The following is a 15,696-nucleotide window of genomic DNA, read 5'->3' on the forward strand; positions in this document are numbered from 1 at the left end:
TTTTAACAATCACAGTTCCTTTCTCTTTTACCTCTTTGTCAGCAACTTTAGACCAGTGCCTGCTGATGTTTTGCTAAAATTGCATAGTTTACATATTTTCCTATTCTATGTGTTGCTCCTTTTTAATGCAGATTTGAATAAGAACAGCAATTTGCAATAATCATATACCCCAAACCTATTATATCATAGAGTTTTATCCACTAAAGATATTAGTCCATTGGTTTTTATTTGGTTTTATTCCAAAAGTCTCAGAATACAAATAGAATGAAGTCATAGTAGTTGCCAGAATTTACTGCAAATGGACCTTTCCAGTTCTTTTTAGAATCCTTATTTCCTTTTGAGATCTCTGGAAACTGACTTCCAGCAGTTGCATTTTCCTATCCATTATGAATTTCCAATTTCCTACCAGATAGTCCCTTAGGCTCTGTTAATAACATCTAAAACATCTATTGCTTATGGCTCCAAACTTTCCTCCACTCCTCCAGTAAATTAGCTTAACAATTTTACAAGCTACAATCAGGTTTTGACAGCTAAAACCCCACTTCTAGTACAAATTTTCTCTATCCAATTTTTTTTCTTCTTGTTATAAATGAAACTTGAGGAAGATGGACTTATTTTGGGTCATGGCTTCAGACAATTCATCTCAGTGAAAGAAGCATGATGCAGTCAGTGAATGACATTGTGTTCACAGTTAGGAAGCAGAGAGAGATGACGAATGATGCTCTATTGCTTTCTTTCTTCCTTCAGTCCACATGCCATGCACATGGAACATTCCTACCAACATTTCTACCTCTGATAAGTATTCTCTTAGAAATAATCATATTCTTGTCACTATAGGCATGTGTAAATTCTGTCAAGAGGACAATCAAAATTAACTGTTACAGGAAGTTAGAATACCACATGTATAGACATAGATTAAGTTTGATGCATTTAAATACCTTTTCCAGTCGCTTAAAATGATTCTTTCTTATCTATATTGTAAATCCACTTACTATTCACTGAAATGACTTCAGTGGAGCAGGGTGACTAAAATAATTTTACAGCAGCAATTTCATAAAAGTTAGTGAAAATATGATGTATTATGAAGTACACGTAACTCCAGCATCTTCTGCATGTGAACAGACCAACACTCCCCATTGCCTAATTTTACAGTCTTCAATAGATGATTCTCTCCCAAAACACATCACCTCATTCAGCCATATAGGACCAGTACCTGCAATAATAAAATTTATCTGTATTAGTAAGTGTGGCTAAGTGTTCATGACTGATTAGGGTAACAAATTGCTTATTCTTTACATGGAAGTATTAGGAATATACAATTGGCTTTCCTGCCTCAGAAAAACTTCATTCTTTACAAGCTTGGAAACTAATAGACTGAAAAATAATAATAGTTATAAAAGTTTCTGCACAATCCTGTGAAAGCTCAGATGATAGGGAAATTGATTGTTTTCCTAAGGATGAATTTGGGTTTTTGTAGTTGTTATTGTTGTTGTTAATCTAAAAATAAGAAAGCAGTAGAACCGTAGATCTATGTAGCGACATGATGATTGAAAGGGTTTTCAATGCTAGAATTTTCATACATACCTGGCAGATGAAAATACTGCCAGGAAAAGGACTACATGGCAGCAATTTCATTTCTTTCTCAGCTTTTAGCTATTAGTATATTTCACTGAGCAGTGCCCACTTTACCAAATAGTTCAATTAAACTACCATTATTGATTTAGTAAAGCATTTGGAAAACCATCCTACCAGGAAACCCTGGACTGGAAATAATGTTGATTTTAAACACAAGCAAATAAGAAAATGGTGAGGTTAAAACACACTTGCTCTGAGGTCATTCCCAGGCTAGTTATAGTAGAGAAGAATTGCTAAATAGTAGACTACCTAACAAATATTTAATTTAATAAATAAGCAGACTAAAGTTTCACAAACAAACAATCATTTTTGGAAAGAATGTTGGGTTATAAAAAGACAAATTAAAAATAAATGCTAAGAATTTTTTCTGATATTCTCTGAAGATTCTATCTTCAGTTTCTCACTGTAAATATTCTTCTTGTTTTTTACCCTTAAGATAATAGAAAACAGAACCTTTAGAAAACTTATAAGCATGCTTACATCAGGTTTTATTGAGTGTATTAATTTCAAACCTCCAGATGAGTTTTACAAAACAACAAGTAGATAGTGAGTTTTAAACATAATTGCATTGTAATATGTGTATACGGAAACAAGTAGCTACTGGTGATGTTATAATTCATAGTGTGGCTAACACATGTTCTAAAACACAGACAAATTTTTCCCATTCTAAACAAAGGTACTTATTTCAAAGGAAGCATGGGAATGCTTGATATTTTAGAATCATCTCTGGCCATCTAAAACCCAATCAGTGTCAGTGACTGTAGCAAGACATATTTGGCAGGTTAAATTGAAAGTCCGAATGTATTATAAAAACTCTTGAATTATACATGGTGAGCCACCAAAATGCATGCAACATTAGATTTATATTTTAGGGTTGTACATCAGAGTGGAAGTTTAATGGAAAAATTTGTAAGGGAGAAAGAAACTTAATAAGAATTATAGATGGAACTTTCCTTTGAAGATTCAATTTTTATTTGTTCCTAAAATAGAACAGGCAAAATATTTTTCCATATATATCATAGATTAGTGCATTCTTTTAAGATTTAAGTAATGTGTGTTCCTACTATGAAGATCTAAGCAGAAGACAATTTTGATTTGCATTATCAAGCTAATTATAAATATTGTGTTTTTCATGTAATAGTTATTAAGTAATCAGAATCCAAATATTTTCTTTATGTTTTGATTTATTTATTTTTTAAATTTTGTGATTAGGGAATTATAAACAGGATCATGGGCATGCTAAGTAAGTCCAAGTGATCTGCTCTGAAGGTACACCTCCAGACCACAATGTTCCTACTGAAAAAAAGCAAAGAATTTTTGAAATGCTGAAATATAAAAGCAGTACTAATAAGCTGGAGAATTCAAGCATTTGGAAAATGTCTACAATGGCACTGTTCTTTTGTGATCAGAATATGAAGAAATAAAAAAAATAATTTAAAAAAAATAATCTCCAAGGTAGGAACCAGGCCAGGAATGCTTTTCAGTTCTCTCATTATTTATTGGGTATGACATGGCCTTTTCTCTATTTGTGAGTATTTGTGTGTGCATTTTTTTTTCAGTACATAAAATCTCACAGAAAGTTTGGGAAAGTCCCAAAATGATATTCAAAAACTGTATGCAAATAATAGCAATGTATGTTCACTCTCATGCTAGCATGCAATGAAGACAAAACAGAGAAATTTACCAATTGTACTCATTACATGCAAATATAATTAAAAAGAAGTGGAGAAACCATTGCCTTGCTATCCATCCCTCTGGCAACAGAAGAAAGGAAAGGCTCGTGGCCTTGGTACCCAGGCTAATAGGATAGGTTAACTATGATTTATTTTGAATTTCTATTGATTTGGTCCAGATCTTAGCAGTGCAACTTTTGTCATACAGGGAAAGTGAAATGAGAGTGAGTAGAACCCCATTGGTTGTAGCAATTTCAGTTTAAAAAAGGAAAGAAATGACCCAGCTAATGTGCTGATTTGTGGGCACACATGGTTTTAGAAACTATAACTAAGCAGTTCCTGAGTGCTAGAATCCTGAGGCTGTGGTACTGATAACAGAAATGCAGGATTATTCTTCCAGGATTTCATATGCGACAGGACTCACTCATGATTTATTTCATCATCCACTAATATTAAAAAAATTAAATTTCAATTTTGTTCTAATTTTCTAATGACAAAACAGAAAATCATGCAGAAGTAGAGACTTTGCCCAAAGTCACGCCGAATCTCTGTGTTATGACTGCCTAGAGCTAATCATTATTCCTATGTATTTCTTAGATTTAACCCTACCAGGAATCCGATCTGAGTACAAAGAATCCAAATCCATCTTCACTTGGAATTACTATTACCTGGGGCTTATAATTCTGGGTAGATAAAAACAGTTACCATCACCAATGTGGTAGCAGAATTTATATTTGCATCCATAACTTCTGTTTATTGTTCTAGACCTCATAGTGAGGACAGAGCCTCATGATAAAATATAAGGTCCCTTCAGTGACTGTCTCTTTTGCTGGGCAGAAAAAACTCAGAAACCATGGGAACATTTGGAGTGCTTGAAGGTGATAACCTAGGTATTTCTCCATCTAATTTTGTTTACTCCTAATCTTTAAAATAAAGGCAATACTTTCATTTCATAGATAAATAAACAGATGCAGACTTTACAAAGCTATTTCAAAATAGCAGAGAGCAAAGCCAAGCAAAATATGGAGACACCAAACCCAGTAATATTTACTTGTCAAACAGAAGCTAAATAGAGGTAAAGAAACAATTTGTAAATATTTGCTGTATTTGTGTGTATATATATTCAGAAATATTGAGCCTAAGGGAAAATTTTATTTAATACATATTTTCCAGCTTATTCTAAATTCTTTTATGCCTTTAAAAATTAATGTGAAGGTAGCATGAAATTCATAAAATTTTATCTTTATACAAACCTAAAAGATTAAAAAGTATATTTGTTTTTGTTTCTTTCGTTATCAACAATTATTCAAGGAATTCTGCTGTTGTTGTCATCACAGTTGGGTGTTTGTCTGTCATATATTCTTTGCACTCATTGGGAACATATGTGAACTGTGAGGAATGTAGTAGCTATGCCTTCCAACCAAACTGTTATTCCGTTGACCTAGCTGCAGTTATCCATCATTTATCTTTCTATAAATCTGTCTCCTATCTACTTACCTATATATCATCTCTCTACCACACCTATGTATGCATCTATATATTTATGATTTATTTCCCTTGAAATTTGATAGCTGTTAGAGAAAACAACGAGCATGCTTTTGTGTTTCTAAAATCAAGCAAGAATGAAAGTGTTATCAATGGTTTCTGGAGTTTTATGATCCTGGTTTATAGTGCTGGGTGGTTCTATTTCCTTTAACCTTGAAAAGGGAACAATATTAGCACTTTTTGAGTGACAAGTATGTTTAATCTTCAGATCAATACCATTTTAGAGGAAAGATGATCATCATATTTCACATATTAACTGATACACGGTGAAATGATGAGATTTTCAGTCAGTTGTTCAGAAGATGGACTTGTTAGCCAAAGGATCCCGGTTTACTCAAAGTATCTGAATATATTTTAATTTTATCTAGTTGTAGCTGGATGATATCAATTCATATTTATACTTGTAGCTTTGAAGTGTGTTGTACAAACATTTTGCTTTGGGGAAAAACAATGTTTTGTATTGAAACTGAAACAACTTTGATAACACAATCGAAAGGAAAATGTTGGCCCTGTGATTCAGAGTCTTGTTTTGTGGTTCTGAAAGGCTGTATATTTTCCATAATTTTGTCTTATATTGAATCTAAGAGCAGGGCTAGCATTATTCTGAGATTCCATTTGATATTGGTATTCTATGATATTAAGCTTCTAAATGAGCAAGTTATTTAGGGCAACAAAAATCTCATTGACAAAAAAATTTAGAAGGATTCTGTCTAGTAGAAAAAGTAAACTATGGGTGCTGGATTATGATGTTAACTTACCAAGAAATCCTTTGTTGCCTGGTGACTGGAAGTTTGGGCAAGTTTTGTCATCTATACTAGCCATACTTGCATTATGGAAAAGAGTTTTGGCTATTGTATATGTTTCGCAAAGGCTCCTTCCTGTGATTCTCAAAATGAGATCATACAGTAAGGTAAATGATGGCAATGCACACACTTGGTCCTGCCTTTGCTACTATAACTAGTAAAACAGGCTCCGTGATCTCTTCCATAACACCCCAAATTCAAATATTTGCATTTTAAAATATTTACAAAATATGTATGTGTGCAGGTGGATAGGAAGCAGGTATGTGCATATTTGGGTGTGTATATGTGAGCGTATGTATGCGTGTGTGTGGAGGTAAGAGGTCAACTCAAGTATCCTTGATTACTCTTCATCTTATGTTTTAAGACAGGGTCTCACACCAAACCTGAAGCTCATAGGTTCAGCCAAACTGGGATGGCCAATGGGAACTGGAGATCTGCTCATCTCTATCACTCCCAGTACCAGCCTGACATAAGCCTGCTCCCACTACATGGACTTTTATTTGGGTGCTGGACTATGGATTCAGGCTCTTATGGTTACTGGGCAAATACTTTATCAAAAGTGCCATATTGCTAGCCAGCACATTTCCAAATCTTTAACAAAGATGTTATAATTTTAATAACTGAGTTACATCACCTTAATCTTTGGGATTATTTTTATAACCATTCACTGCAATATAGGTCAAAGTTGTAGAGTTAAGAGTTAAATTTGAGTGGCTACCTCTCTCCTTTTGCATTTTTTTTAAAATATTTCACTGGAAAACTAAGTATTAAAAGTGGTAGCAGTTAATATAAAACAAAGATTGGTCAGCTAAGAATGAGCAAGAGACAGTGATATGATTTTCATTTGTTTCTGTTCTAAAGTTTAGAGCTCAACATGCTTAATTTAGGAGAAAGTAAACATACTTTTGTTTCACTTCTCACTTTCATGAGTGGAAGCCTGGAAAAACACCATTGTCTGGTAAAGTTCATCTTTGTTTGCTACGGAGTGATGCAGGAAAGAAGACGGGAGAGCCTGGATGGAGAACAGGGTCCTTCTCCCTCCTACAACAACAAAGGCCAGATGACTCTCTTCATGCCCGAAACTTACCAGTTTCTACTACTCAGGAAAAGAAACACATTCTACTTTATGCAAACAACATATGCAGATGAAAGAACCTATTTAAAGGAGCATGCTTTAAGCTTTATTCCAATAAATCATTTTGCTTGCAGCTGTAAAACTAATTGTTCTTAAAGCTAACGAGGATTATCTCTGGTAAGTCAGGTTTGCTATTTTGAAACTTGAAAGAAAAAGGAACAAAAGGAAATATATGTTGGAAGAAACTGTGCGTAGAAAACTACATTCTCTCTGAAATGGGGGAATTGTACAAAGTGGATGAATTAAAATTTTTCTTCTCTTATTTAAATTTTGGTGGTCGTAGATGATATAAAATTAACTGGATTCTTATTTTCCCAAGCAATTAGTAAATAGTTAAAACTCACAAGCATGTTTGTCTTTTGCTACCTATTCTGCAATCAGAATGGTCTTTTCCCCACCTCCTGGGTGGAACCATAAGTAAATGTGGAGAGGTATTAGAACAAAGTCCTAAATTTCTTACGAAAATAGTTGTTCACGGGGTCTAATACCAAAGTAGCTTATTGGGAAACTCTGTCTCATATAATATTCCATGATGTAGACCATGACACCTATATTTCAAAATGTTTTCATTTTTTATTCAGAACAATCCATCTTGGTTTTGTTTTTCTCTGTTTCCACATTCATCTTGCTTCATTGTTTAAATTATCTACCCCTTCTTCAGTGGGCTGGTCGTGAGTTCTTGTCAGACTGCTTTTCCCACAGGGGAAAACTGCATGCATGTTTCTGACTCACAGAGTAGCTCTGGCATCCCTGTGTGGTATCGTTCTACATCATTCTACATAATTCTGGCTCTTCTTTCAAGCAGAATGCCAAAGGGACTTCTCATTGTTGAGTGTGAACTGCTTGTGAACACAAACCTCTGAGTACTAGGCAGTGCTGGGAAGGGGCTTCTACTGGGTGCTTTCCACACGCTAGTACCTTAAATATTCTAAACAGGTATGTGACAGCATGTTTCTCATTTTATTGAAATGCTGAGATAAAAGTACCAGTGCCGAGGCATCAATGTATATCTTCTGATTTCTAAAGCTTCTGGTTTTTCTAATTTGCTTCATAAAGTGGTCAGAAATGTGTATGAAATAGCAATGTGCGTGTCCATTTTGTGGATTTATTGGAAGAACTTTTGAGACAGTGTTCAGATTTACTATATACCATATATGCACAGCCTCATTAAGTTAGAGCTATTAAAAAGAACTCTGTTATATCAAAAATAAAACACTTAAGAGATTTATTATTGAATAGCTGCATAAATAATTTCACTTTGATGTGAGATTCACCTTTGTATGTTGTGACTATCATTGGTTAATAAAGGAACTGCTTTGGGCCTATAGCAGAGCTATAGGGGAACGGAGCTACGTGGGAAGAAATAAATTGAATACTGGGAGAAAAGAAGACAGAGTCAGGGAGAAGCCATGGAGCCACCTCGGGAAACAGACGTGCTGAAACTTTACTGGTAGGTGATGACCTTGTGGTGATGCACCAATTAATGGAGATGGGTTAAATTATGATGTAAGAATTAGCCAATAAGGAGCTAGAACTAATGGGACAAACAGTGATTTAATTAATACAGTATCTGTGTGATTATTTCAGGACTAGCAGCCTCCTCATTACATCCCTTGATGCAAAATCCTATCATTTTACTCTGCTGGAAGAGAAAGCATTTTCAGGCCATGTGCTCTGATGTATATTTCCTGGGAATGAATACAAACTTGGAAAAACCATGTGATGATTAAACCACATTGTTAACTGGACTGGATTTAGAATCTTCTAGATGGTGAAGTATGCCTCTCAAGATGCCTAGGGAGGGCATCTCCAATATTTGACTTGTGACGCTAGTTCTTACAGTTAACACAATCTCAGGATCATGCCCGTTCCCAGTGCTATTTCCCTCTAGGTTGTAAGGATCTATTGAAAACATACTTGAAATACATAGCCAGTCTTTAAGCTCAGAGAAATACGTTGCAGAACCACATTGCACTTTACTGAAGCTCATTAGTTCTCCTGAATTAAAATTACTCTATTTATGTCGCTTTGATGTGATGTTCTTTCTGTAATAGATGAAAGGTTCGTCCGAAGATATGAGAGATGAATTAACAGCACGGGTCTCAGTGAAACAAGTATTACTATAGATTTGGCATTTTCTTTTGCAATGAAGATAGCGATTAAGAATACAAGTTCTCTACATGTTATTATTCTAAACCTTAAGTAGGGTCTGCTTACCAAGAAAAAAAAGCATTGAGGCAGAAATGGCATATTCTGTTAAACCCAGAGATGCTGACTTCTTAAGTGACCAAGTCTTTGAATATATTTTACTTATAAATATGTTTTAAATATTTATTTAAAAAACATATTTGTATTCTATTTTTTAAATCAATCAGATAGTTAGTTTTTTTCTATAGCATATGGACACTCACATTGGCATTTCAGTGGCATTCATAGCTCTTCTTTTAGAAAAAAATTAACCCATTGATCAAAAGTATTTTATTCTAAAAGTAAATTTAAGGGTAGAAGGATGCTTAACCTCTACACATATCATTGTTGCTCTTTTCATTTCTTCTGTTTATTTGAGAGGGTCTTGATAGGTGGGCTAGGCTGTCTTTGACTTCATATACTCATGCCTTTCCATCTCTAGTGCTTTGTGTATAGGTGTGAGATCCCATACTAAATAAAATCACAATTAAAAGGGAGAATAAAAGTCTTGAAGGTGTGACAGGGATAAGAAGTTTGTAACCATGTAAATCCATGGTATTATGGGAAATATAGGTATTTTACATTTCCTTTGTGTTTTCAATTCACATTTTCTGGCACAAATTAAATAATAGATAGCCAGGTACTTAATGTTTGACACAAACTGTACACACCAGGAATCTGTTATCTTACATGTGGTTTCTTCACCAGATTAAAGCATGCATTTGAAAACATAGAATCTTGAGTCTCTGCTCAAATCCATCTCTTATTACCTATTATGGGAATTAATTTAAGAAAAGGATGGAATCATGACCCATTGTCAAATGTGCTCAGCATATCAGGTTCATAGTTATCACTAAATTGTGGTATCATGTCATAAGTCATATCTCTAATGGGAATATTAAACATCTAATCTTATTCCAGTATTGAGTTATGATAATTTTCCAATATTGAAATATATATGAGATGACATATTACTTTATCTTTATAATTTTACATAAATTCCTTCTCTCTTTTTTTTCTGATGGACCACATGCATCAAAAAAAATAAAGCTAAAAATTTACAAAAGCTAGGACTTCAATACAGAGAAACTTATTCGAAGGCTGGAATATCTAGAAAACATAGATGAAAATGAAAGTGTATACATGTTTCCTTGACCTCTTTGTTATCCAGAATCAAAACATTTGTAGATGTTTAAGATGTTTAATTACATATTAGACTTTTTATAAGACACAAATTTAGAAACACCAATTTACAATGAAATATTTATGGATGTACATTTAAGGATATTTTCCAGTGTAAATTCTCTCCTAGCTCTTTAATGTAGTCATAGAACTGGTTGCTGCCATCTAGGTGAGATATATTAGCATATATATAGCCAAAGAAGTATCTTATGTTTTACAAGCCAAATGAGGGGGATTGACAAACTTTACTTCTGTGGCATTCGAACAGAGGTTGGGGCCCTCCTCTAAATCCACCATGGATACTTTATAAGTCAACACAAATGCTGAACAAACATCTCCAGAATCAGCTGTGCAAACTCAGCCACCAATTATGTACTACATTCTGTCAATAACTCACACATACTTATCCCTCTCCATCTTCCTGACCAATGATATTATTTTCTTTGACAACTAACCAGCAAGCTTAGATAAAATCTAGATGTTAGGTTGTCAGGAACACGATATATATACATATATATCACGTATATACATGAATATGCATACATATTCTTATATACATATACATACATAATATGTATATATATGCATATTTTCTAAAAGCATTTACTTTCCCTCAAAACTTTTGTGCAGAATTCTTTTCTTTTGGCTTACATGCTTCTGTACCTACTTGGTTTCCAAATGGTAAACAAACAAACAAGCAAACAAACAATCCTGCCTACTTTGGAGAATTTGGACACAGGGTGGATGGAGTTGGAAGAGAAAGGGAGATGGTGATGTACATTCAGTCCTCGTGTTTGAAATTCTCCAAGGAATGTTTTAAAAAGCCAACTTCAGGTTTTAAAGAAACAACCTGATTTTTGGTTACCTTGTCCAAAGTGAGCTCTCTTGTGCACGGCTTGCACACCTTGGTATCCTAGACTCCTGCAGACAACTTGCCCAGCACGTATATCCCAGCGGTCATCACAGATTGTGCCCCAGCGGCCTTGGTGGAAGACTTCCACTCTGCCCTCGTGAGGTCCAGTGCCATCAACCAGTCGAACATTCTTAAGAGTAGCTGTAACATAGGTGGCAAAGACTGATAATATGCATATTGCTGCACTAATTATTTTTGAGGTATTGGAGGTGAACCCTGGCACTTTTATTTCTTTTTAAGAAAGTGTTTTGATACATTTCTTCAGTAAACTAAACTATTGGAATAATGATTAAACTTTTTCGCCACCTATTGTCAAAAGAGTTTAACTGCAAGCATTGCTTCCCATAAAGCTGACTTGAAGTAACATTTAAATATATTAGAAGACTTCAAATTTCTCCAATGACCTTGATGCATACCAGTTTATTGCAGCTTCATAAATTTCTCATAATTTTTCACGTATTTGTAAAATGTGCCACAGAGGGTGTCCTTATTTTCCTAATTCATTTATGTTTAATCCATAACTCTAAACAGTTTAGAGGATCAAAAAAGTAGATTGTCAAACTGTTTATCTTATTCAGAGAAAAGGAAGTGGTTACATTTAGAAATATCAAGAGAATCCCATGTTTTATGACTGCATAAATTTTTTCCCCTCTAAATGTTTAAAATTTCTCATCCCTCTAGGGAGCAGGTGCCAGTTTCTTCAGAGGTGTAGCCTCTGGTAAGCTGGCCATGTACCAGTAAATGATCTCCCACATATGCCCAGACAAGGAATCCTAAATAAACCCAGGGAGTTTCACACACACAGAAACAGACAGGAGAGTAGGAGAGGGTTGTTTGGCTGGGAGAGTAGGTGTTGAGTGGAGAAAATTGGAGGTGTGAAACATGACCACATTCATTATATACATAAACTGTCAAATAATAAAACAATACTTATTAAAATTAAAAATACGTATGCTAACAATATCATCATTTCTATCATCATAACAGCCAATGAGTAAGTCTATTTAAATTCAATTTAATATTTCATGTATACGTTATATTTGATTTCGATACAGTGTATATATAAAAATGTAAAGTAATATTTAAATGTATCCTTTCAATTAAAGGTCTGAGTCATACTAAATTATAAAACAAACCGGGGAGTGCTGGATAGGCAACTCAGTGATTAGAGCCCTTGCTTTTGTTTTCAGAGTACCAGTGAGCAATCCCTACCATCCACACAGTGACTCACACCCTTTATCACTGCAGTTGCAAGGGATGTCTTTCTAGCATCTATGGGAAACATGCATGCAAGACTCATAAAAATAGCAAATAGTTCTCTGTCCAAGTATAATTTTGGTGGTTTTGGTTTTTAGAGTTTATTATATTTAAGAACTATCCAGGGGCATTTTCTCCTGATTCAAGTAAATTTTGTTGAAATAGTAATAGAACAATATTTAAAGGAAGTTGAAGCTTTCATATAATGACCAACTCAGTGAGCCACACAGGAGCATCATAGGTGGTGTGGCATGTAGAAAGACATTATTATAACTATGTTCTTTATTCTACAGACTGCATGGAATCATTCCAAAGCACAAATCTATTTTTCACTCAAGCAAAAACTACAAAATTTTAAAATATAAGTAGCCTGCTATGACAAAATCCAAACTCTCAACTACTGAGAAAAATCTATGAGTGACCTAATCATTTATTAATCATTTAAATCAAGTGCCTAAAAAAATTTTTAAAGAAAGATTTCATAAAGATTTCTATATTAATAGTGTCATATTTTGCTCAGAAGTGTTATGCCTGAATGTTCGAATATTCATATATATATATATTTCATTCAGGGATAAACTGACATACTCAAACATTTAATTATGTATGCTTGGCTGTCCCCACACTTGTGTATAGAAGCATTCTTAATATCTTCTTAATATCTTCTTTCTCTACAGGTACCATTGATGCACCTTGTTTGTCCTGGGGGAGTGGTTCTTAATTCTTGGTATGCAGCAAAATCCTAAACTTCTGGCCCGAATTTAGTATAACCAAACTGGAACCTCATATTCTCCATGTGCAACAAGTTCCCTGGTGGTGTTGACGTTGCTGGCCCAGCGCTCACATTTTGAGATGCCCAAACCAGAGGATGATATTGTACACTTAAGAAAGGAGGCATGTTATGTTAGAAAGAGCCCTTAGTGGGACATCTCTTTCACCCACTCCAAGGCTCAGGGGACATCACAGAAAATCAGATGCCAGGGATGTAAGAGGAGGAGAATGAGAATGAGTTTGATAAAATGCTGTCTTCTAAATATGGTATGGCCAAAGCAATTATGAGCACACACCAGAGACTGGTGCAGATGTACATACACACACACACACACACACACACACACACACACACGCGGAAATGGAAAGGGTCTACTTGGGTAGCATAAAAAAGTGAGAAGAAATGGAAGGACAGAAGAGAGGATAACGGTGTAGAAAGACTATGACATCAATGAATTGTATGCATCTAAGTAGTTGTCAAAGATTTAAAAATCTAAATTTAAAAGAAAAGAAAAAGCTCTAATAGTGAAATAATTCATTGTTTTCAGGGAGAATGACTGTAATATGCCAATGCGAGCCTATCATCTGGATGTTTTCAATTATATACTAATTATTGACACGCGACCATCTCTGCTAACCCTTTGTCACTTCTGAGATAGGAAAGAGGCTCAGTGTAGAAATCATATCTCGCATCCATTCAGTTTCTCTCAATCAGCTGCTTGTTAGATTGAAGAGGGAGACTTAAAAAATTCAAGGCTTGCCTTTGCTCTATGTGTGAGCTCAAGGCCAGGCCAGGCAACTTAATGAGATCCTGTCTTGAATTGAAAACCACAAAGCAAGGCTAAAGATGTACATCAATAGGACGGTGTTTCCCTCCAATAGGAATACCTAGGTGTAGTCGCTAATACCACTAGGGGCAGCTTGCATGACAGACCAAAGTTCATAGGCACTATCCATGGCATTTCATGCCCAAAATATTGACTGTAATATTTGTCTGGAAGGCTGAAGGTCAGAGGTCCTCCTGAACTTAGCTAGCTTATAGTTACATGAATAAAACCAACACAAATATCTTTCTAACATACTAGCAGGTTTAGCAAGGCAGATACCTTCCCCTGGGATTTTTGCAATATATATATTGGCTTTTCTCTGCGGTTGTCTCAACTCCAGAAGGTTGCTTCTCTCTGGTTGCATGGTGAAGCTGTGCTAACACCCTCTTCCAGTAGTTTTCTTAATGACACTTTCCAACTATGCAGACAAGCCTTCCAACAACATGGAGTAGGCTAGAAACCTTTCTGTGAATTATACAGACTGGCCAATAAGCAAGGTCATGTGATAAACATGGTGTGTTTAGAGAGAGGGTGGGAAGCCATTTCCTTGTCAAAGGCAGAGTTTCTGAGTTGACAAATTTCACGTTTTTTTCCATAAAAATATTTTAATAACCATGCTACATGTGCTCAATATTGTTTGTAATTAGATAATTATCCTTATATTCTTTTTCATTCCTATGTTTACATAGTATAACCAAACTGATAAACTCAGGAGGCACTCTGCATTTGGGATCTGCTTTAGACAATGTGAGTGGACATTGCCACACGTCCTAAACTCTGTAGGCCCCTTATTTTCAACTGTTGAAAGAGAAAATATGATGTATATTAGCAAAATACATGTAACTAATCAAAATCCACTGCATCAGACATATTTCTGGTTTCTGGGAAGAATTTTACTTAAGCAACTATCCTTTCTTTAAAGTTGAAATGATTTTTAGGTTTAAAATAAACAATGAATTCCTTAAAATTATGTGCAAGCACAGAGTTTTATTTATCTAAGATTTAAAGTTTTTATTTTGTGGTTAAATCAGCAGAAATAGCACATGATCTGTCTGTATTAAAACCTTTATATTTATGTGTCTGGATATTTATATTCACCATTTTCTCATGTAACATTTGTTCTTGTCAAACAGGGACTAGAAGTCAACTCTGATGAGCTGCTGTAGGAATTCAAGACCTGCTGGATAGGTTTAGATAAGAGTTTAGATGGCTATTTCTATAATTTACTGAATAATTTTCTACTACTTTCTGGAGCTCTTCTAAACCATTGAGGAATATTTATGGCCTACGGGTAATTCTCACCTGCTGTCTGATCTTCAGGTAAAGTTTGTTTGGATGTATGTACAACTATTCATTGTGGCTGCCTTCAGTCTCTAACTAATGTTAGTGAAGAGTACAGCCATTACAGAGAATAAAAAAAAATGCTTGTTACCTGGTCACAGAGCCAGTTTAGTATCTTGAGTAGCTACAAATACAATTCTGTAGAATGATAGCAGGTTCCAGTAGGAATATATCTTCCCAATAACTAAGACTCAAAGAATAACTAAAGTTGTCATTTAATGTCTGATCACTATCTCCTTTGATCCATTGAAAAATTATCTTCCATTTCTTTGTCTTCTCCTCTTCATCCTCTTCTTTTTCTCCTCTTCTTCCCCGTCTCCTCCTCCTTGCTCTCCTCTTCCTCTTCCTTCTCCTCCACCTCCTCTACCTTCTCCCTTCTTCATCAATCTTGTGACTCTCCAGTGTTCCAAACAAGCCTCTATATTTT

The 15,696-nt window shown here is 34.9% G+C and overlaps 1 protein-coding gene across 1 annotated transcript in view; it reads right to left on the reverse strand.

The window, feature by feature from the left end:
- Nucleotides 1–1,025: 1,025 nt before the first annotated feature.
- Nucleotides 1,026–15,696, reverse strand: part of Msr1 (macrophage scavenger receptor 1) — a 56,667-nt gene continuing 41,996 nt past the window's right edge. Inside the window, exons 9-10 of the mRNA XM_005362536.3 lie at nt 11,026–11,214; nt 1,026–1,213 (exon numbers count right to left, since the gene is read on the reverse strand). Of these exons, the coding sequence (XP_005362593.1) occupies nt 1,080–1,213; nt 11,026–11,214 (323 nt within the window). The 3' untranslated portion in view covers nt 1,026–1,079. The remainder of the gene's footprint in view (nt 1,214–11,025; nt 11,215–15,696) is intronic.

The sequence above is a fragment of the Microtus ochrogaster genome, linkage group LG7_11, assembly GCF_000317375.1.
Source record: "Microtus ochrogaster isolate Prairie Vole_2 linkage group LG7_11, MicOch1.0, whole genome shotgun sequence".
NCBI lineage: Eukaryota > Metazoa > Chordata > Mammalia > Rodentia > Cricetidae > Microtus > Microtus ochrogaster.